Here is a 23760-nt window from a genome sequence, read left to right on the forward strand (position 1 = left end):
ACTGTATACAAGTTGTACAAGTGACAATAAAGTATTTCAAATATTTATCTTGTCACCTTGGTTGATAGTCTCTCTAACAGACTGGCACCAGCACACCACTGTTTTGCAATCAGATGCTCTGAAGTTAAGAAACAACTATGTCAGAAACAACAACAACTGGAAGGTGAGTGTTCTTTATGCAACTTCCAGCATGTCAAAGGCTCCAGGTAGTCTTGCTGTCCCAGGGAGGCTCGGCCGACCGCCCAGGGAGTCCCACAATGTCCAACAGGCATCAATTCACAATCTTAAGTGGTTTCCTTGGTAACAGCTGTTACTAGTTTTCCACCAATCAATGGCAAGCGGGGCTGGGAGAGTCAGTGTCCTACATAAAGAGTCAGACACATTAGTACGCTCAGTCGAGGGCTTATTCCCTCTGCGGACACGCTTAAGGAAGCAGCTATGGCTAAAGGGATAGGGGTCCAGCAGGCCGCACCGAGGCGGTGGACCAGCTCTTTCGCCGCACTGTCACTGCTGTGCCTGGCTGTTCAAGCAGGTAAGGAGGAAGGGCTGCTGGGAAAGAGCTTTGCTAGGTGAGCAGGTTGGGCTGAGGCGGCAGGAGGAACTGTGAGTTTATTCATTCATTTTACACCACACAGAGAGTGGCCCAGAGCCACAGAAAGTGGGGCATGCTGCAGAACTTTAGCACCAGTGAAGACACTTTTAAGGTGCACTTTAACCAAACTGTATCACCAATGTATTCTTTATTGGACCTGATGAGAATTGAGCGGCAGGGAATTTAAGGCTCTGGCTTTAACATCCCAGGGTTGAGACAGGGTTCCAGAGCAAATTATTCCATTCTGCTGAACTCCAGGTACATGAATGGTTTCCCCAAGGTTATACAAGGTGTTTGGCTGGGAAATAGATGGCAGGTTTCCCAAGTCATGGGCTTATTCTCCAGTTCTTAGACCACCCTGTAAGACCTAACGGGGCTTGCTTAAGCCTGCATATATTGAACAGGCAGCGCTCAGCCAGCGCTCAATGAAACCTTGACCTTGAAGATTCGGCCTGTCTGGTTCTCTCCTCAACAACACCCATTGGCAAAGAATCCCCAGTTATAGAAAAACCGGACTGCATGCTAAAGAGGAATTTATACCCAGCCGCACTCTTACCGAAAGCCACTTTGATCATGATTGTAACGGAAAAGAAGGATATATGTTACCAACCGTAACTTCCAGCATCTTCTCTCAATGCTGGATGTCAAACTGACCCTTCAAGGCGAAAGGCTGTGTGTCTCTCATTTCCAATCCTCAACTCAGCTTGGTTTAACTGTACCGTTTGTGTTTCTGGAAGAAGCTAATCCGCTGGATAAGACATGGATTTAAAAAGATATTATATGGGGGCCAGTTTCACCGCAGGCAGAAGGAGCGGCTAGGCAGATGCAAAGGAGTTAAAGGAAAAGTTGGGGTTGCATACTTCCCTACCCCCAACTCTGTACCCTGCTGAACAGGATTGTGGCACAAGAGGCAGATTCATTATGGAACTTAGTATGTCAGCTGTCTCTAATTCATGGGCACAATGTGCCCCTCTTTCGGAGGGAGCCCTGGGCGCTAAATCTCACAATTGTGCTTGGGTGAATTTGTAAATTCTGAACGTTATTAGAGATCACGGTGTGTTGTGACCAACCAGATAGATGGGTTCTAATGGTGTTTTTTTGGGTGGGGAAATGTGTGAAGTCAGCCTTGCACCCCCAACGGAAGTGATTTCCTGCGATCCTTTCAACACGCTGCGATCCTTTCAACTGCTTAAATGCAAAATAAACATGCCAGTTCTCCTCTCTCAAGTACTGGGAGTCAGTGGGTAGTTGCTCGTGCAAATAGCAATCCAAACCAGAAAAAAACAAAAACAAAAATGGATGTGGAGACCACACACAGAAAGACCATATCAAGTTTAAAGTGGTGGGGAGGGCGGTGTTTCAGCTGCGGGTCTGCCTCCCTCCGGAGCAAAGAGTCACACACACTTTTCTTTGTCAAGAAGCTTCGACAAAAGCGATGTTTTCATAGCAATAGCTGCATTTGGTCCTTCCCCTTTAAGCTGCTCTTCCCATCCCGCTGGTGTCTTTGTCCTAAGAGAGAGCTAGAGATTCTTTCGCCATTGAATTTTAACCTTTCATCCCTGCCCAAGTTGGACTGGGCAGGAGACGCAAGCCAGGATACGGGGAGTGTGAACAAGCTAAGCTTTCTTTCCCTAGGGAGACCAGAAAAGTGTAACTTGGCTCGGCGTGAGAATTTAATTCATCCAGCGGCAGCGGTTTCATTGAGTTAATGACGGCTGTGAAACTGCTGGCGGAGCTCCAGCTCCCATGAGGAGTAAAGTGAAAACTCCGACATCCGCAAGAGCTGGCTGGGATTAGGCAAAGCTCCGAGGCGAAGGGTGACTTTAATTACCACCTTCAGAATTAGGGAGTCAGGCAGTCAAGGGCTGCTGACCTTAATTATTCTGTTGCAAACCTTGGGAGATTTCTAGAAGCTAGAAATTATGAAACATATACTAAAACCTTGGAAACCCCGCCTTCCATTTCCCTTTTTAAGAAATGATTTTTTATTTTATTTTACAAGCGTAGAATTATAACAACACCAAGTAAATATCTGCATTTAGAGATTTCTCTGAATCTCCAGACTTCCCACCATGGGTCTTATTGTCAACATTTTCAACTGCATATTATTTCGTAATCCATATTTCGTATGCGTCCATATTGTCCATAGCGATTGTTACATTACAAGCGTTGTTAAAAAAATCCTACTAATGTTTTCATCTGCTTGCAGTGGTCTCCTAAATAAATTAGAAATTTTCCCAGTTCTTTCTTAAAGTTTTTGTCTTCTTGGTTCCTGAGTTTTCTGGTCAGTTTTGCCATTTTGGCAGGGTCCTTTTATTAACATAGTTCATTCCTATGGTTGGAAATATTTGATGCAGTCCATCAAAGACTAAGAGTATGTACAGCAAGTGCAAACAAGCTGTTTTCACTCTCTTTCGCACACCGACTTCACACCAGAACTCCTGCTTCACTTCTCGTAATATCCCCTTACCTTGGGGGATCGCCTCAAATATTCCAGCGAGGTTTTTGGGTTCCAGGAGACATTTAAATACTTCCATGAAAATATACCAGCTGATCATAGCATGTATGATACCCCATATTTTTCTCTCCTGCCCATGCAGCTGTCTTCTCTGTCAAATATTTCACATTTCACATTATGGCCTCATCCTAGAAGTCGCTAAGATTGCAGCTAGGCCTAGGAAGGGTGTGCCGTTTATTCTTTCTGTTGTGCTGCCCTAGATAGTTACAACTGCTTAGTAAATGTCAATAATATTTTTAAAATAAACTTTATTTTTGCATTTTTTCTTTTACATAAAAAAATGAATACATAAACATATCCCTTCTGACTTCACCCCCCCCCCAATAGTGGATCTTAATGCAGCAGCCGGAGGCCCCAATTAGCTAAAGTGGTGCTTCAGGTTAAGAACAGTTTCAGGTTAAGAATGGACCTCCAGAACGAATTAAGTACTTAACCCGAGGTACCACTGTACAGATTTTACCCTCTGCATCTCTATCATAACTCTATTTTTATAAATCCTTTGTCAATCTATAGTTCAAATTTTGATTACACGTTTTCTGTCAATCCTACCAATGTATGTAGTTGTTTACAATAGCTTTTAAAATAAATTATAAACTTTCCCTATTCTTTATTAAAGACATCCTCTTCCTGATTTCTAATTCTTCCTGTAAGTTTTGCCATTTCGGCATAGTGAATCAATTTTGTTTGTCACTCTTCTTTGGTCAGAGTTCTAACATCTTTCCTTGTCTGACCACAGCCGTGGTCCGGTACATACAGTGGTACCTCGGGTTAAGTACTTAATTCGTTCCGGAGGTCCGTTCTTAACCTGAAACTGTTCTTAACCTGAGATACCACTTTAGTTAATGGGGCCTACCACTGCCGCCGCACCGCCACCGCACAATTTCTGTTCTCCTCCTGAAGGAAAGTTCTTAACCCGAGGTACTATTTCTGGGTTAGCAAAGTCTGTAACCTGAAGTGTCTGTAACCTGAAGCATCTGTAACATGAGGTACCACTGTAAATAGTTTCGTCTGGTCCTTCGGGATCTCTGGTCCTATAATACCTAAAAGAAAAGCTTCTGGTTTCTTAGGGAAGTTATTTTCAACATTTTTTCCAGTTCCTTATATATCATTTCCCAGAAGTCTTTTTTCATCTTACATGACCACCACATATGATGAAAAGTACCATCTTTTTCTTTACATTAATAAATGTCAATATCAAGGCACAGCATATCACTGGTCCAGCCTTTGTGATCCCAGTTTTAAAATAAGGTCACAACTGGAACAGCAGCCTACTGAGTCTGACTCTTCTACTCACCCTGGGCAGAACATCGATCACTGGCTGCAACTAAAGTGGATTCATAATTGCCCAATACCATGGAGCTTTATGTAATTCAGAGAACCCAGAAAACTTACCAAGTGTATCATCACAAAAGGCTAAGATGTCTGACATGAAGTTTGAAAGCTGCAGTTTGGGGAGAAAGATCCTCTCCTGCTGTCAGACATTTTGGATCCAATGACGACTTTTCTCTCAATATTCCCTATGCTTTGAAAATCTGAATAGGTGAGCCACACCAATTGCATAGGAAATCTCTGGATTTAGGGAGCAGAAAGTGTGAGACAGCTGTAGTCAGAGGGAAATGCCGCAATGACAGGGGGCGTTAAAGGAAGCACAAGGGGGTCCACAATCTACATTAAGCTGAAGTACGGACAAGCCCTAACCTAGGTCTGTTACTTTCAATGGGTCTACCATGAGTAAAACCTAGTTGGATCCAATCTTATTGGCTAGTGTAAAGGGGAGTTGGAGTCCTAGAATATCTAGAGCGCCACAGAATCCGCATCCTGGCCCTAAACCAGTTCTGGGTTTGGAAAAAAAAATTGTAAAATTAATTGAAAATAAAATTTAAAAAAGCTTCTGATCTCCTCTTTGTGGCTTAGCTGAAAGAAAGGGGGAGCTGGAGGCCAGCTTTAACTCGATCCCACAGCTAGTTAGTCAAATTTATTTGTTAGAAACCATTGGTTATTGCATTCCCATTGTGCAAAGTCTTAGGACCAAATCAAGAGAATCACAAAGGGCAAAAGGGATTTCAGGAATGGTCCTCAAAATGAGCTATCCCAGATTAGCACCACCTTCCAAACAGGCTGAGACCCTACCTGCCCACACACTGTCTTGCCAGAGTGGTGCATGTGCTAGTTATCTCCCGCTTGGACTACTGCAACACACTCTACATGGGGCTACCTTTGAAGGTGACTCGGAAACTACAATTAATCCACAATGCAGCTGCTAGACTGGTTAATTGGAGTGGCTGCCAAGACCATATAACTCCGGTCCTGAAATACCTACATTGGCTCCCAGTACGTTTCCGAGCACAATTCAAAGTGTTGGTGTTGACCTTTAAAGCCCTAAATGGCCTCAGCCCAGTATACCTGAAGGAGCATCTTCACCCCCATCATTCAGCCCAGACACTGAGATCCAGCGCCGAGCACCTTCTGGTGATTCCCTCACTGCGAGAAGTGAGGTTACAGGGAACCAGGCAGAGGGCCTTCTCAGTAGCGGCACCCACCCTGTGGAACACCCTCCCACCAGATGTCAAGGAAATCAACAACTATCCAACTTTTAGAAGACATCTGAAGGCAGCCCTGTTTAGGGAAGTTTTTAATGTTTGAAGTTTTATTCTGTTTTTAATGTTCTGTTGAAAGCCGCCCAGAGTGGCTGGGCAGGGTAGAAATAAATTATTATTATTATTATTATTATTATTATTATTATTATTATTATTCACACACCAGAGGCAAGGGGCCTACTCTCAAATGGCCCAGTGGTTTCCTTTCCAGCCTTTCCTTACATACTAATCAAACAATTGGAGGCTTCCCCCATGAATTTCATTCCGCCCCCATTTTCCCAGCCCTGAAATCTCGCCTCTTGCTCATTGATTTTGTTTCGCGCTCTCTGCAGTCCAGAAGGCGGACCTCACTGGGGATTCCACAGTGGCCACCATCAACCACTCCCTGTCATTGCTGCAGCGGTTGCAAGAGCTCCTGCAGAATGGCAATGCCAGCGATACCACCCTGCGGGTGCACACTGCAGGCTCGGACGAAATCAAAGTCTTCCACACCCACCAGTTGATGCTCAGCTTGCAAAGTGAGATCTTCGAGAGCCTCCTGCACAACCAGACCATGATCACTCTGCATGAGCCGCCCGACAGTGCAGCCCTTTTCGAAAAGTTCATCAGGTAAGAGGCTGAGCTCACTGACCTCATCGGGATGGTCCTAAAAGAAGGAGTGAATGAGTCCCCTTCCTCAGTCCTGTTGGTTCTCTTTTTTTTATATATAAATATTTTTTATTAGATTTTCCATCAAAAAAAACATTTTTACAAAATTATACATCCATTTTTAACTTAAACCCTTTTTTCCAGAACTTCCCTCAGCTTGTCTGATAATTTTCCGTTTATTTTTTTATCCTCGTCTCACATTTCCCAATATTATATTGCACCCAAATACTCTTAGTCACATCATATATTTTAAACAATATTTCTAACAGTAATTTCACAGAGCTTCTTGAAAGCCAACAAACGTTATTTGCTCATCACATAAATTTTTGATATACTCTGTAAATTTCTTCCAGTCCTCGGAGAATCTCTGGTCACGTTGGTTCCTAATTCTCCCCGTCAATCTGTCCATTTCGGTCCTGTTGGTTCTCAGCTGGAGGAGCTGTAGTTGCCCTTTGCTCTCCTTCCATCTCTCTCCTAAGAACCTGGCTGAACCTACCTTTTTATGCAGTCCTGGGATGCAATATTGCAGGGTAGCCAACACGATGTTTTCCATTATATTGCTGGACCTTCTTGGACCATTGGCCATGCTGGCCAAGTCTAATTGGAGTTGGGATCTAACATCTACGTTGGCAGCCCCTGCACTTTTGCCTATAATAAGACAACTGGAAACACAGCTTGCTGGGAAATGTATTCTAAGAGGACAGGAAATGGAATAGAAGGGAAATTCAGTAAAGACTACTGAAATGTAACCTGTCCTTCAGTTCTGTGGCATGGTGTGTGTCCGATTTGCCAAGCTGGGAGAAACCAGGATGGGGCTTTTGTGGCTGAGAGCAAAGGGAGTGAGGCTGGACTCCCAAGATCGAAAAGAGACAGAAATGTTGGAGAGGCGTGGTCTCATACCCTCCAACATTTCTCCGATGAAAATAGGAATGCCCTATTCAATAATAATACAGTCAAACCTTGAACGTAATCTATTCTGGAAGACAATTTGACTTCCAAAATGTTTGGCAAAGTCAATGTGGAAAAAAGAAAAAAACTCCCCGGAAGCCATTCGACTTCTGAAAAACATTCGAAAATAGGGTTGTCGGCGTTCGGGGGCCAAAATGTTAGAAAACGGAGCCGTTCAAGAACCAAGGTTTGACTGTAATAATAATAATTTCATTATTTATACCCCACCCAAGTTAATTTAAAACCAGCCAAGTGGTGGTCTCATGCAATGCCAAGAAGTTTGTATACTACCCATCTCAGTAGCTAACGCAGTCTATTAAAAATAAAAATTAAAAAATCATGAAAACTGTTGAGAGAAGAAATGTCACCAATATGAATGATGATTGTGTCCCTTCTCTAGATATCTGTACTGCGGTGAGATCTCCATCCTCCTCCACCAAGCCATACCGCTTCACCGACTAGCCAGCAAATATCGCATCTCTAGCTTGCAGAGAGGGGTAGCTGAATACATGAAAAACCATCTGGCCAGCGAGTCGAACCAGGGCCACGTGGTGGGCTGGTACCACTATGCAGTGAGGATTGGCGACGAGGCTTTGCAGGAGAGCTGCCTCCAGTTCCTGGCCTGGAACCTCTCAGCTGTGATGAGCAGCGCTGAGTGGGCCTCGGTGAGTGTTGATCTCTTGCTGCTGTTGCTGGAACGATCTGACCTGGTTCTGCAGAGCGAGTTGGAGCTGTACACAGCCGTTGAGGAGTGGGTGGTCACACACCAGCCCGAGGACTATGTCGTGGAGAAGATGCTGAGGTCCCTGCGATACCCTATGATCTCCCCCAGCCACCTTTTCCACCTGCAGAAGCAGTCTCTGGTGATGGTGAAGCACTACAACGCTGTGCAAGACCTGCTCTTCCAAGCCTTCCAGTTCCACTCGGCCTCCCCGATCCACTATGCCAAATACTTTGACGTCAACTGCAGCATGTTCCTGCCCCGAAACTACCTCTCCACCTCCTGGGGTTCTCAGTGGGTGATTAACAACCCAGCCAGGGATGACCGCAGCACCAGTTTCCAGACTCAGCTGGGGCCCAGCAACCACGACTCTGCCAAGCGCGTGACTTGGAACGTTTTGTTCTCCCCACGTTGGCTCCCGGTCAGCTTGCGTCCCGTTTACTCGGACTCTGTCTCGGGGGCCATTCAGTCTATCAGGATCGAGGACGGCCGCCCCCGCCTGGTTATCACACCGGCCACAACTAGCTCCGACTTTGCCGGAGTCAGTTTCCAAAAAACCATCCTGGTAGGCATGAGGCAGCAGGGCAAAGTCTTTGTCAAACATGCCTACAGCTTCCACCAGAGCACAGACGAAGTGGCCGACTTCCTGGTGCATGCCGACTTACAGAAGCGCACTTCCGAATACCTCATCGACAACTCTCTGCACCTGCATATCATCATCAAGCCTGTCTACCATTCGCTGATCAAAATCAAGAAGTAGAAGAACGGCGGAAGATAGGGAACCACAAGACAAGGCAGGGGACGAGAATGACTGGATTGTACTGGAGAACAGCAACGAATACAGTACAAAACTGGCTGGCATCTTGTAATCTATGCATGTAATCTGGGCATGCAGGCCCTGGGTGCTTCTTGCATGAAAACAACTTCTGCAGCTACAAACCTGGGGACTTTAAAAAAAGAAAAGAAGATGGGAAATTAAAACATGTACAGTCTTGGGGGTGGGGAATTCCCTTATCTCTGTTTTCAGATACTTATGTTTAGCTCTCTTCCATCTTTGAAGGCTGCAATCCTACATGTGCTCACCTGGGAGCCAGTTGCACTGAACTGAATGACTTACTTCTGAGTAGATGTGAATAGGATTGCACTCTTAAGGAACTCAGGTAGAACTGGAGGATCTCAGTGGTGCTTTTGATTAGATCGTTCTCCAAGATACCCCCCTTAGCAAGAGGTTTGACTTCCTAACTTGTTTAGAATCTGCCTTCATGTCTTGCCCATGAAGTGGTGATCCCGTGGAATTGTTGTAGTTTGAGAGAGATAGACAAAACAAAAAAACGAAAAACAAAAACCCAGCAGTACACTGGTAGGTAAAAAGTCCTTAGAATACTGTCCTATTCTTCTAGCCACCCTTATTTGTTAATGCATCCAGCCTCCCAGTATTCCCTCTACTAGACTTGATACTAGAAGAACGAGTTTGGTTCTTTGAATTGCAGCTGCAAACAGACAACAGTTTTAAGCGTTAAAAGTGGCACCATGGTCTTTGGTTCATATACAGGGTAGATTATACATCCACGCCCTTATTTTTCTCAGTCCACACCAGAGACACGTGAATCCCATCTCCTGCTGCTTTTGACTGGATATCCTAACCATAGAGTGGGTTTTTGCTGTCTCGCTGATCAGGTAGGAAAGTTCAGTCTACTTTCTGAGTCCCCGATTAGTGAATTAAATACATACGAACCAATTGACCAGACCCATCACACTTCCTTCTCTCCATTTCAACCTCTGCCTTCTGGCCCTTGTCACATGATTTTCCCCCAAGGTAGGCAGATTCCAGTGTACCATCCCAAAATAATAGCATCTTCACCTTTAAGAAGAAAAACAACAACAAAAGGCTTTCCTGTTGGTTTTCTAAACTTTCTGTAATAAGTGTAGTTATTTGTTTGTAAAATAAACGGGGCAAAAGCTGGGTTTAGAACTGGAGGAGTTGGGTTGCAGACTATGGGCTAGGTGGAAATTTGGTGCTTGTGCTCTCTCTGCAGGTAATGTCCACAGCCTTTTGAATAGATCATCAGCTACATAGATTTCTAAATAAAAATCAGGAAATGTATTGCTGGGGATGACTGTGTGGTGTTATTTTTGTGGTGAAATTGGTTTCTGAGCAGTGTTCTGCTCAAAGGAGTCTTCATTGTCTTCTGTTCAATCTTCCCTTTCATGTATTGCCTCTCTTACTTACGTAGCCTGTAATCCTCTCTCTCCTTCTCCCAGTGTCTTGTAAACCGCCCTGTGGTCCTTGAGTGAAGGGCTTTATAGAAAATTTAATAATAATAATAATAATGATGATGATGATGATGATGATGATGATTCAGTCTTCAGCTAATCTGCATGGCTTCCAAGCCTTTCGCACCCCTCAAACTCTTGAAATCCTGAAAATTATTTTGATGCACACAAGGGTAGTCAAGGCCCCAGTACCCCATGCTTTCTTCCTCTCCCAGTGAATGCATGCAGGTTCTGGGCCTTTTCAATAGGTTAGAGCGTGGTGCTGGTAACACCAAGGTTGCAGGTTCGATCCCCATATGGGACAGCTGCATAGCCCTGCATTGCAGAGGCTTGGACTAAATGATCCCGAAAGTCCCTTCCAACTCTACGATTCTGTTCTATGGTGGCTTGGTCACCATGTCAAGGTGATGTGACCAGTCACCAATGGGGTGTTGACAGGGCCGTCTTAAGCATATCCGGTGCCATGGTGCAAAGATCCCTCCGGCGCCCCCCCCAGCAACTCAAAAACAAGGGACGGGGCGATAGAAAATGTCTTCTGTCTCCCCCACCGCCCTGATCCCCAGTGTGGTGGCGGCGATCAAGCAGGGAAACGTGCTGGCGGACATGGGAAGCCTGAGAAGGCTGCACATCGCCTTTTGCCAGGAAGCAAGAGGAGGACAATGACCAGGAGCAGGGCCATCTTTAGCAGATGCAGAGGCTTGGGAGGGAAACTGCACGCAGCTTCCATCCTAAGCCTCTGCGGCAATCGCTCTCCTCCTGCGGAGGCTTGGGAAGGAAGCTGTGCACCCGCCATACAGTTGGTGGGGCGCAGCTGGCGTGCGTGCAGGGAAAGGGGAGGCTGCCGGCATAGCCGCGCAGCTCTCCCACTCGCTAGGGTGCCCCTGAGAGGCCAGCGCCCTGGCGCAACAAACCACTAACACCAATGAGGAAGACGGCTCTGGGTGTTGAAGCGAGAGGTGGCAACAACAGGCAGGTGTTTCCGCCGGGTGGGCAGGTAGAAGAATGCTGCTAGATGCTGGTGGTCATTGTCATCATGTACAGCTTCTGCTGATGGTTCCCCGGCAGCCAGATCCTCTTTTTGAAGAAGAGGAGTTTGGATTTGATATCCCGCTTTATCACTACCCTAAGGAGTCTCAAAGCAACTAACATTCTCCTTTCCCTTCCTCCCCCACAACAAACACTCTGTGAGGTGAGTGGGGCTGAGAGACTTCAGAGAAGTGTGACTAGCCCAAGGTCACCCAGCAGCTGCATGTGGAGGGGTGGGGAAGCGAACCCGGTTCACCAGATTACGAGTCCACCACTCTTAAGCACTACACCACCCTGGCTCTTTTTGGTGCCCACCAAGCCCCTGATGGCCAGCAGTGGGCAGCCTGCACATGCCTCATGGGCATCACAGCGGAGATAACCAGTGAGCTCCCAGGAGTGCTCTGCACACCCCCAGGGACACCTACTCTAACCCCCGTTGGAGGTTCCTGACATTGCGTGATTGCCCTCTGCTTGCTTAGTCGACGATAGCAGCCCTTTCCTTGTGTCATTTTGACAGTTGATTAGAACACAAGGGGGGTGGGGGAGAGAACAGGCCTGCACCAAAGAGACCCTCAAGCTTGCTGGTATCCCTTTTCACCTACAAATGTGGCAGGGAGACTTTGCAGGTTCGGCTTTGCAGGTGACCTGCACACAGCTCCCTCCTTGCGAATCAGGGATGACGCAAGCAGCAAGAGAGGCTGGCAAAAGGTCCTGCATGGTGCCGGTGCCGCCATTTTGAGGGAGGCTCAACAAGACCTCACAGGAGTTGCTGCTGCTGCCACCGCCCTTATTAGCTGAGCAGCCCTTGCTAGTTTATTAAACCAGTTATCCTGATCAGCCAAAGTTCAAAGCCTATACTGATCCCTCACCCCCAAAACAATACCATCAATTGGGTGTTTCTTAAAGGAGATTCTTTCAAGCATAACTGACCCCAGCCAAAAGCTGAGCTTGAAGACAGCACCAAGCGTGGCAGGCCGGAAATGTTCTGCACCTCTGCATCCAGCTGTCGGTTTTACAAATCGGGAGTCCTTGCCTTATATGCTGTAAGCCGCCCAGCATGGATGGGGAAACCCAGCCAGGTGGGTGGGATAATAATAATAATAATAATAATAATAATAATAATTCCATAGCCATACATGAAATGTGTATATAAATCAGTCCTTTAACCATGCTCCATAATCTCTTAAAGAACGTAGTGACCTCACATTGCTTTGGCTACGTGTTCGCCAACCAGACAAGATGCATGATAATGTATCTGGATACTCTTTGAGGTAAAGGGTAGCGCTGTGGGTTAAACCACAGAGCCTAGGGCTTGCTGATCAGAAGGTCGTGGTTCAAATCCCCGCGATGGGGTGAGCTCCCGTTGCTCAGTCCCTCCTCCTGCCCACCTAGCAGTTTGAAAGCACAAAGTGCAAGTAGATAAATAGGTACTGCTCTGGCGGGAAGGTAAATGGCATTTCCGTGCGCTGCTCTGGTTCGCCAGAAGCGGCTTAGTCATGCTGGCCACATGACCCGGAAGCTGTAAGCTGGCTCCCATGGCCAATAAAGCGAGATGAGCACCGCAACCCCAGAGTTGGCCACGACTGGACCTAACGGTCAGGGGCCCCTTTACCTCTTTGAGGTAAATTATTTGAAATAGTTCTTATTGTATATGATGCATTTGGATTTTTCTTTAGACTGCTTCAAGATCTGGTGATGGTAAGTGGGCGCTAAATGAACTTAATAAGGGTAAGTGTTATGTACTAAGCTTGGCTGCCAATGGCTGCTAGTCACAACAGCTATAGGATTAAAGACAGTATGTCTAAATGCCAGGGTGCTTCGACATTTAGTATGGAACATGCCATGCTTCAAGTTAGTCACTCTTTACAGGCTCCCACATAATGCCTTTGTCATCTTGTATTTTCTATCTCTTCACCTCCCTTCTATGGTTTGAAGGCTACCTCAGAGTCTGCTCCAACTGGATCTCTCTCTCTCTCTCTCTCTCTCTCTCTCTCTCTCTCTCTCTCTCCCACACACACACACACACACATTGTGGGTCATTCTACCACCAACTGCAAAATGTGAATGATCCTGACAGGTCTTTCTTAGACGCTGATATTGAAATATAGTTGGATCTTTCTTGTGTACTGCTTTGGAAGGATTTCTATTCTGAAAAGCTATTTTAATACTAACTATGCAGAATGCATTCCAACCAATGCAGGTCTGCTGTAAGCCCATGACTGTGTGGAAGTCTTGGCCTTCAAGACCGCAGCAGACAGCAGGATATGAAGTATGTGTTTGGCAGAAACTGCAACCCGGAGTGGGCAGCAAAAAATACAGGAGGCTAAAGAGGTCTCTGGAAATGGCTTGGGGTTGGTATTGGATAATGCACGGTTCTATTTTCTTCCCCACGCTACCTTGCCACAGTTCACGGGATATACAAAATTCAACATTTGTCAACTCCAATGTACGCATTTTTCAAAACCAGTTGCCAGTTCTCATGAAGGAAGAGTCATAGAGTATCCAACCCAACGGGAGACTTGCCAGAAATTCTGTGTGTGATCTCAACGAAAGTCTGTATCATTCCTCCACGTATTCAGCGATGGTTTCTGGTTGGCGAACAGTCTTGTTGCCCCTTGTTGGAAGACAGCTAACCACACCAGGCATTTACCATAGCTTCCCACCCGCATGGTCATGACCTGAAGCTGTGTGGCTTCCAAGTGTCACCCCCTTCGTGTTCCTACCCCCAGAGGGATGTTCTGGAAAGTTTTAAAAGACTGAACTGTACTTGACTATGCAGAAATATAGCATGCACACAGCACTAACAGCAACCCATCTCCCTATAGGGTCACCCGGTTTGTGTGTTCTCCTCTAGCATAAAGGCACAACATAGCCACAAGCGCTTCCATTTAAAGCAGATATCTGTGCTTGTGGAGGAAGGAGACATCTGGCTCCTCTCAGTTACTGTACCAGATGGATAGATGTATTTATGCCCATCCATAGAGATACTTATTTGAGTCTGGGGCATCCAGTCTTGGAGCTGTAAAGACTTTTCGGGCAAACTGAATCCCTGGCAGGAGCACCCACAACCAATTGGGCGGAGTCTTCCTTTGGGTCATCCTTTCTGCAATAAGCCACCTTCCCACAATGTCTTTGGCCACTTTGCCATCCGACTGAGCGCCAGAGGCAGCTCCCCAGGGCTTCTCAACCTGCTTGCGTCCCCTCAGTTCTCAGCATCGACGGTTCCTGCCATCTTTGCAGTGAGGGTTGGTGCCATTAACTGTGATATAGTTCAGCCGTGGAGGGCGCTGGCTGGGCTGGAAGTTTTTCTTGGAGACGCCACCTTGGTTGGAGGGGACTGAGAGAGAGGAGGCCTCAGTAGGACCTAAAGGGGAAGAAGAAGAAGAGGAAGAAGAAGGAGGAGGAGGAGGAGGAGGAGGGAAGGAAGATGACTCTGATTAAATTTCATAGGCGTTTGCATCATAACTGAACCCTAACCAGTGTTTGCCTGACACAGCCAAACCACCCCTCAGTCCCTCATATTTCTTCATGACATAATTAATTACACCGACCTTTGTGTTAGTCCAATAGCCTTCAGTACAATTCTGCCATCTCTGTAACCTTCAAAACCCTTAAGCATGAGGTGGCATTTATTCTATGTAAGCTATTTCATTGATTCATTAATTATTTTATTTATTAGATTTATATACTGCCCTTCAACATAAGATCTCAGGGCAGTTCACACAATAAAGTACAGGATAAAACAAGTAAATTATTCAAACGAAACAGCAAAACAATAGCTCCCCCTTCCTGTGGTCACATTTAAAAGGCTGTAGAATATTAATCAGCCAAAAGGCCTGGTTGCAGAGGATTTTTTCTGCCTGGCGCCAGGCGAACCTCCCCGGGGAGAGCGTTACACAGACAGGGAGCCACTACAGAGAAGACCCTGTTCTCATGTTGCCACCCTTTGGACCTCACATGGAAAAGGCAAACAAAGAAGGGCCTCAGATGATAACTGCAGAGTCTGGGATGGTTTATATTACTCCAAAGTGAAAATGTGGGATCCGGCATGCACACTGGAGGACAAGATGCTTCCCTTAAGCTCTGGCACCCAAATTCCTTGCTGTGACCCATGGTTAACTTTACTACAGTGGAGGACGGCTGTTAACAGCAGCAAGACTTAACTTGCACTTGCTTAGGTGCCTCTACCTGAGGATGGCTGGGCCTGTAGAAGTCTCACTCTGGACAACTGCACGGCTGCCCTCCCAATTCCCCGGGTGTTGTGAGTCCCTCCGGCGGCTGTTATCTTGTGTTCAGAACTGCTTTCCAGCGGATGACGGCGGGCAACATTGTTCTTCGGACACGGGAGCTGCAGGGGAAAGAGACAGGCTGAGAAGGTGCTTCGTGAACAGGGGGTGCGGATCTCTTTTACCATTCCATAATTTCTTATTAAGGAGCATTTGCACGGGAGATAGGAAGGGGGAGGAGATAAGGTCAGTCTACATAACTTTCATCCGTGTTATTCATTCTACAAAAAAACAGCTTTCTGGTTGGGAACATGGCCAGGGCGAACTGTTCCCCTTTTAACGGAAGGACCACACTTTTTCTGTGCTTTTGGTTTAGCGTTTGAATGCTAAGTTGGAAACATGCAAATTTGCCATGCACAAAATGGAGACTGGAGACAAGTAAGGGGCCATTTAGCCTGGCTGGGTATTTTTTTTTTTAGATTGCAACCAGGCTCTGTCGGAAGATCTCATGTGAGTCTTTTTATACTTATTTTTTATTTATACTTTTTTTTATTTATACTTTTCAAGTTTGTACATTTTTATCTTTTTTATATCTTTTATATCTTTTTTATATCTTTCTTATATATGTGGTGGACTTGCAAGAAAGCAAAGGTATTTTGGGAAATGATACTCGACGAGATAAAAAAAGAAGTTTAAAATGAGTATATATATTAAAAAAGCATGAAGCATTTCCGTTAGGGATTAGAGGGGCAGAAATTACCCCCCCCCAATAAAATGTTAAAATTGTTTATGTATGTAACAGCAGCAGCTAGGATTCTATATGTGCAGAAACGGGAGAAAGAAGACATTCCAATCACAGGAGAATGGATAAGTAAGATCAGATATCCCCAACCTGCGGCCCTCCAGATGCTTTGGCCTACAACTCCCACGATCCCTAGCTAACAGGACCAGTGATCAGGGATGATGGGAATCGTAGTCCAAAACACCTGGAGGGCCGAAGGTTGGGGATGCCTCAGGATGCAATGGAGGATGCAAAAGAGGCAAAATTAAGAGACTCTCGTGATGAGGGTTTTTACAGAAGAATAGGTGCCTTTTTCAGATGGTTTGAAGAAATATCACAGTAGGACGAACTCGCGAGAAGGATTTGAGCTACGAGCAACAGAAGCAATCAGCTAATAATATTGTGGTTAGGATTTGATAGATACAAGATAGGGGTGGCAGCGGAAGGGGAGAGATAACAACAACTCCCTGGGAAACGGGACGGGACATCGGCAAAAATAAGAGAAAAGGCGAAACTGTGTACAGTGGTACCTCGGGTAAAGAACCTAATTCATTCTGGAGATCTGTTCTTAACCTGAAACTCTTCTTAACCTGAAGCACCGCTTTAGCTAATGGGGCCTCCTGCTGCTGCCGCGCTGCTGGAGCATGATTTCTGTTCTCATCCTGAAGCAAAGTTAACCTGAGTTAACTTAACCTGAGGTACTATTTCTGGGTTAGTGGAGTCTGTAACCTGAAACGTTTGTAACCTGAAGTGTATGTAACCTGAGGTACCACTGTACATGCCAAAAATGTTGAAATTAACAAAACATAATTGGGTAGCTGTGAGATGCTGAGGACGTACCCTGTGGCCGGTGACCTCAAAGGACCGAGACCTTCGCTTCCTCCTCTTGGCCTCTAGCGATTCTTCCCTCTTCTCAAGCTTCTTGTTTCCCTTCTTGCTGACCCGGAGCCACGGCCCAGGGGAGCGTCTGGGGCCATTCCTTCCTGGCACAGTCTCGCCAGTGCTGCTGGACAAGTTGTCCTCGCTGACGGCGTGCTGCAGGCCTGGGCTGGCAGGCTGGCAGAGGGCTGGGGTCTCTCGGCACAGGGGGTCCTCGCTCTCGCTCAGAGAGTGGAGGGAGAGGCTGCTGTGCTCCTTGGTCGGCTCCAGCAGGTTCCTCCGGTCGTACTCCAGCACCCGGGAGCGGCGCCGGGCAGCCTTCACCGCGATGCTCTTGGTGCCGCTCGCTATCTCTTTGCGCTCTGCCAACGGAGGGTGCGTGTGCCAAAAAAAGGATATTTTTTATTGCACTGCGCATTTTCCTCTCCCCCCCCCATGCTTTTTATTAGTTTTATTACCTGATAAACAAACACATACAATAAAGTAACCAAAATAAGAAAACGACAACAACAACAGAAAAACAAGGAACAAGAAACATACACACAACCATAAATCTGTAAGTTCTCACACACAGACTTACATCACCATATTCTTCATTCCCAATTCATTTTCTTCTCTCTGACAGACTTCCGTCTTCCTCAAAGTGGGCCTGTTTTGTCTATTTGTTAAACTGCTTCTTTTATCATTTCATCATTTCTACAGTTTCCCACATACTATACTTATAATCCATATTATGGTTTGAGAAAATTAATCAAAGCAAATCCAGGTTTTGACTTTGGGGCACTGATTTTTTTAAAGTAATCTCTATAAATTTCCTATTCCTTTTGGAATTTTTGGTTAGGCCGTCTCCTAATTTTCTCCGTCACTTTTGCCAATTTGAGATATTCAAATAATTTATCCTGCCATTCATTTTTCTGAATCTGAAATCCCCAAAAGGAAAGCTTCTGGTTTCTTTATGAAGGTTTGCTTAAACATTTTTTTTCAGCTCCTCATACAAAATATGTGCATTTTCCTTGGCCTAGCTTTCAGGTACCCTTGGCCAGAGTACACAAATGGAAAAACACAACAAAGAGTTGCCATTCTAATTGCACAAAGTGGGAGGGGGGGGGAAGGTGAAGGACCCGGCTGCAAACAGGGGTGCCAACTTGAATAAAAATTCGGGGGGCCCAGGTAAGCCCTGCTCCATCATAAGATGCAGTGCGTGCACACCACGAGCAATGCCCATTAACAGGGGTGGGCAGGCCCCTTCAAATATTTCACTGGGGGGACCTTGGCCCCTAGGAGCTGGCTCTGATGAGTAGAAGAATTCCTCCAGTACAAAGGAGTCGGTGGACTCCTAAATTTTGAGGAAGCCTCCCCACACCGAGGCTGATACCGTTCAACCCGGCTGTTGCCAATTTGCGACATAACTGAAAGTAGGGAGAAGGCACAATGGGAAAACATTTACAGTGGTACCTCGGGTTAAAAGCACTTCAGGTGACAGACTCCCCTAACCCAGAAATAGTACCTCGGGTTAAGAACTTTGCCTCAGAATGAGAACAGAAATCGCGCGGCGACAGCAGGAGGCCCCATTAGCTAAAGTGGTACCTCAGGTTAAGAATGGTGTCAGGTTAAGAACGGACCTCCGGAACGAATTAAGTACGTAACCAGAGGTACCACTGTAATCTTTAAAATATCTGGGTTATAGTTACCTCCACGTGGCAGGATGCCGTCAGAGCAGTGGTCGCTGCTGTCAGGGGAGGAATTTCGTTGGCTACTCAGGCTTACCAAACTCTCTCGAGGCACATACTGTGGAGAAGAACAGAGGCAGGGAAAGTCAAGACAGAGCAACTCACACCTCATGAACCCTGGAGCCACCCATGGTTTAGTTTTGGGGTTTTTTGCAGCCTCCCCCATCATAGCTCCACCAGTACAATTTTTCAAATATATACAGGCAACTTGTGGGGTGGTGGAGGGTGTGTAAGCCTGCCCCGTTCCATCCCTGCCCCCTTCCGGGGCCAAAAGCAGCGCGTGCATCGGCAGTTGCGTGCCCATCAAACACGCACGAAACGGTTGCTCCTTGGCGTGATCTTCTGTAAAGCAGCCGTGCTATGAAATTGCAGGTCTTTGCAGAACGCTACAAACTACAGTCATACAGTGGTACCTTGGGTTACACATGCTTCAGGTTACAGACACTTCAGGTTACAGACTCCGCTAACCCAGAAATAGTACCTCAGGATAAGAACTTTACCTCAGGATGAGAACAGAAATCATGCAGCGGCAGCGGGAGGCCCCATTAGCTAAAGTGTTACCTCAGGTTAAGAACGGTTTCAGATTAAGAACGGACCTCCGGAACAAATTAAGTTCTTAACCCGAGGTACAACTGTACCTTGGTTTTCGAATTTAATCCATTCCAGGAGTCCATTCGACTCCCGAAACGGTTTGGAAAACACAGTGTGGCTTCCGATTCGCTGCAGGAGCTTCCTGCAGCCAACTGGAAGCAGCGGAAGCCACGTCGGATGTTCGGCTTCCAAAAAACGTTCTCAAACTGGAACACTCACTTCCGGGTTTGCGATGTTTGGGAGGCGATTTGTTCTACAACTAAGGCTTTCGACTACCAAGGTACCACTGTATGTAGAAATGTCTCTTGTTACAGAGGAATGCCCATGCATTCTTGAAATGAAGGCACAAATCCTCAGCATATCAAGTCAGGGTTCTGTCCTCTCCCCCATGCTTTTTAACATCTACATGCAGCCACTGGGAGAGAGAACCCAAGGGGATTGGGTTGGGTGTTCATCAATATGTGGACGATACCCAGCTCTACCTCTCTTTTAAATCAGAACCAGGAGGTGAAGGTCCTGTGTGAGTGTCTGGAGGTGGTTGGAGGATGAATGGCAGCTAACGGATTGAGGTTGAATTCTGACAAGACAGAAGTACTGTTCTTGGGGGACAGGGGGCGGGCTGGTGTGGAGGACTCCCTGGTCCTGAATGGGGCTACTGTGCCCATGAAGGACCAGGTGCGCAGCCTGGGAGTAATTTTGGACTCACAGCTGTCCATGAAGGTGCAGGTTAATTCTGTGTCCAGGGCAGCTGTTTACCAGCTCCATCTGGTACATAGGCTGAGACCCTACCTGCACACAGACTGTCTCAGCAGAGTGGTGAATGCTCTAGTTATCTCCCGCTTGGACAACTGCAATGCGCTCTACATGGGACTACCTTTGAAGGTGACTCGGAAACTGCAATTAATCCAGAATGTGGCAGCTAGACTGGTGACTGGGAGTGGCCGCCGAGACCATATAACACTGGTCCGGAAAGATCTTCATTGGCTTCCAGTACGTTTCCGAGCACAATTCAAAGTGTTGGTGTTGACCTTTAAAGCCCTAAACAGCCTTGGTCCTGTATACCTGAAGGAGCGTCTCCACCCCCATCATCCAGCCCGGACGCTGAGGTCCAGCACCGAGGGCTTTCTGGTGGTTCCTTCACTGCGAGAAGTGAGGTTACAGGGAACCAGGCAGAGGGCCTTCTCAGTAGTGGCGCCTGCCCTGTGGAACGCCCTCCCAGCAGATGTCAAGGCAATAAACAACCATTTTACTTTTAAAAGACAACTGAAGGTGGCCCTGTTTGGGGAAGTTTTTAATGTCTGATGCTGTATTGTTTTTAATATTCTGTTGGAAGCCGCCCAGAGTGGCTGGGGAAAACCAGCTAGATGGGCAGGGTTTTATTTATTTATTTATATTATTATTCTATATATCTTTCTAATATACAATAGAATATACAGTTTTGACCTGAGATTTGCATTGGGACATTTGGAACACATGACAGCCAGAGAATTACTAAGTTCTGATTCACACATTATTATTATTATTATTGTTATTATTATTATTATTATTAGTCAGTCCCCCCACCCCTGTCGATTCACACCTCTTGAGTGATCATGCCGTTGACATGGATAGGGGGCGGTGTCACTACTGTTGAATTCTTGATCTGCCGGGCTCGAGGGCTGGCCTTGAACACCTGGCTTGCTTCACTGCTGAGAAGAGAAAGAAAGATAACCTGTTCATATCAGATCTTGAGATGGGGGCTGCATGAGATATGTTCCACAAAAAGGTATCAAGTTAATCTTACCTGTCTGGATCAGGGACAAGGGGTGGGAGAGTGCCCCTGCGAGAATCTCGCCGTGGCGGCTGCTGATACTCAGAGCCCAGGGTCCTTACACTCTCTTGGTCAGAGTCCAGGATACTTTCCACCGGGAGCGGGGGGAGCTTTGGCACAGAGGTGTCCTGCAGGGAAAACAGAACATGGATGCTCTGAGAGCCCTGCAGGTATAGCCGAAAGCAACTGCAACCTTGCATTCTCCACCTATAGTTCGTAGCTGAAGTTGATGGCCCAAGAAGGGGCAACACCACCTGTGGCATTAAGGTGTAAAGGGGACCCCTGACCATTAGGTCCGGTCATGGCCGACTCTGGGGTTGTGGTGCTCATCTTGCTTTATTGGCCAAGGGAGCCAGCGTACAGCTTCCAGGTCATGTGGTCAGCATGACTAAGCCGCTTCTGGCCAGTGCAGTTGGGCCAAGATTGGTGTAATATGCTTGGTTTCTCTGGGTTTTGCCTGCTAATTTATCTTTCTGATTATTTAACGCAGATGCAACAATGAGCCCAAGGATAAACATTGGGGCGAGGTTGGCTGCCTCTGATTTGGACTTGGCTGTAGGTGGCTAGGCTCAAAAAGCCTTCTGCTTCGTTGTTTAGGCTTGCGCAGAAAGCCTAGTGAGAAACAGGACTCTGGCTAGGTCTGTAGAGCCCCAACGTTGCCTTACAAGGGCCATGCCAAGCCAGGCATTTCCTGCAGAATGGGACTCATAATAGGTCAGACAGTGTGGTCTTTATAGGTGAAGGCTGGTGCTGCCAATGAGTTGTTGCTGTGGATTAGGACCGGACACAGTGGCAGCATGGTACCTTGAGGGCCCGGGCGGCCGCTCGGTCAATGGCAGCAACACGGTCCAAGCCTCCCTCGTCCAGCTCATGCAAGTAGGCTTGATACAGTTCTTCTAGGTGGGATGGCACCGGCAGCTGAGACTCTGGCAAGAAGAGAGAGGATGGGGAAAGGGTTGCACAATGGAGAATCAATGCTCCACACATGTTTCAGGTCTAGTCTGCAACAGCGACCATGACCCCTATTATAAATGGGTTAGGCAGAATACAAATAAAGGAATGGAATGGAATGGATATTCCTTTATGCCACAGGGACTGCGAGAACACTAATTGCCAAAAATTGGGAAAAACAAACAATACTGACAAAAAAAGAGTGGCAAGATAAATTATTTGATTATATTGAATTGGCTAGATTGAGAGAAGCCATTAGGGGTCAGCCCAAGCAAAAATTTCAAAAAGAATGGGGAAAATATAGAGATTACCTTAAAAAGCAGTGCCCTCAAATTAATATTTGGACTTGTTTCTATTAACTTCTGCAAAATAATGGTATAAAAGTTAAAAACAGAAAGAAAATGGGCTAATAATGAACTAAGAAGGAGACAGTTTACCAAAAGCAAAAAGAGAACCGTGTTGAGGATGAAGGAAGTCAATTGGAAGAAAAGAAGAATTGAAATATTATATATATATATATATATATATATATATATAGTTTGATCTGTGTAAGTTTCCATACGTTATTATGTTTTATTTGTATTTCTTTGTTGTTGTTTTTTGTTTTTATTTTTCGATTGTGTATTATTACTTTTATGTTTAGTTCTGTGTGTGTGTATGTGTTGTAAAACAAACTTAATAAAAATTTGAAATTAAAAAAAATAGAATACAAATAAATCAATGAAAATATCTAAAAAGAAACACAGTCGTATCTCCTGACACAGCCAAGAATTTCAAGGTTAACAGAACCACATTCTTCAGCAGTGCCGGATTAAACTCTGTGGAGGCCCTTAGGTAGTCAAAATCTTAGGCCTCGCAAATAATTTCCTAATAAGTTTTTGTAATTTTCTTCCAATATTATTTTTGATACATTGTTGTGGGGCTGATAAACTGGTGCATACGCTGCCTATTTGGTAATCCGGCCCTGTTGTTCAGCCCTCAAATGTTTGGGTAAACTGTAAAGGTGTTTTTTTTTAACTCCTCCTGAATGTTACGTAGAACAGCACCACATTATACCATGGGTTCAAAATGGTCTATGAACATAGGCAGTCTGCATCAGATTGATAGAAAGAGTGGAGAGGGAACAAAATGCGAACCCATGCTGTGCTATAAAACATCTCAGGGACATTTCCACACTGGTGTACCTTTCTCACTCACACAAATACTGTCAGGGGCTAGACTGAGGAGGAGTGGTGGAGGCCGCCCCCCCTTCCCTGAACCTTCCTGAGAACAGGAGGACAGTATAGATTTAGAACAGTGGTTGGCAGAAGGCCAGAGTTCAGAGGTTGCAGAAGCTGGGAAAGAGCAACAGCAGGAAGAAGGAGAAGCCACTGGCAGAGGAAGGGAGGTGCGGTAGGTGCGACCCGCCCCGGGTGACATGAGTGCCCCGCCCCCCTGGGATGCTCGCTGCTCGTGGCTAGCCCTGCCC

General features: G+C 46.1%; 2 protein-coding genes across 2 annotated transcripts in view; one reads left to right on the top strand and one right to left on the bottom strand.

The window, feature by feature from the left end:
* The first annotated feature begins 408 nt into the window (after positions 1-408).
* On the top strand, positions 409-10128 carry BTBD17 (BTB domain containing 17). The gene is made up of 3 exons (XM_083427714.1): positions 409-532; positions 6040-6316; positions 7704-10128. Exons 1-3 carry the CDS (start codon positions 439-441, stop codon positions 8782-8784), a joined length of 1452 nt encoding a protein of 483 aa, XP_083283840.1. The 5' UTR covers positions 409-438; the 3' UTR covers positions 8785-10128.
* A 3528-nt stretch (positions 10129-13656) lies between these two features.
* LOC310671444 (dynein axonemal intermediate chain 2-like) overlaps positions 13657-23760 on the bottom strand; it is a 77135-nt gene continuing 67031 nt past the window's right edge. The window contains exons 25-31 of the mRNA XM_083427532.1: positions 22146-22267; positions 21315-21469; positions 21111-21216; positions 18902-18998; positions 17172-17572; positions 15513-15672; positions 13657-14688 (exon numbers count right to left, since the gene is read on the bottom strand). Coding sequence (XP_083283658.1) covers positions 14534-14688; positions 15513-15672; positions 17172-17572; positions 18902-18998; positions 21111-21216; positions 21315-21469; positions 22146-22267 — 1196 coding nt within the window. The 3' untranslated portion in view covers positions 13657-14533. The remainder of the gene's footprint in view (positions 14689-15512; positions 15673-17171; positions 17573-18901; positions 18999-21110; positions 21217-21314; positions 21470-22145; positions 22268-23760) is intronic.

The sequence above is a fragment of the Podarcis tiliguerta genome, assembly GCF_965153285.1.
Source record: "Podarcis tiliguerta genome assembly, chromosome: 2".
NCBI lineage: Eukaryota > Metazoa > Chordata > Lepidosauria > Squamata > Lacertidae > Podarcis > Podarcis tiliguerta.

Bases quoted from the DNA above. Each gene is read 5' to 3' on its own strand.
- BTBD17 (XM_083427714.1), top strand. From the start codon at position 439: ATGGCTAAAGGGATAGGGGTCCAGCAGGCCGCACCGAGGCGGTGGACC. The intron at 533-6,039 runs GTAAGGAGGAAG...CGCTCTCTGCAG, and splicing joins GTGCCTGGCTGTTCAAGCAG to TCCAGAAGGCGGACCTCACT. The intron at 6,317-7,703 runs GTAAGAGGCTGA...TCCCTTCTCTAG, and splicing joins CTTTTCGAAAAGTTCATCAG to ATATCTGTACTGCGGTGAGA.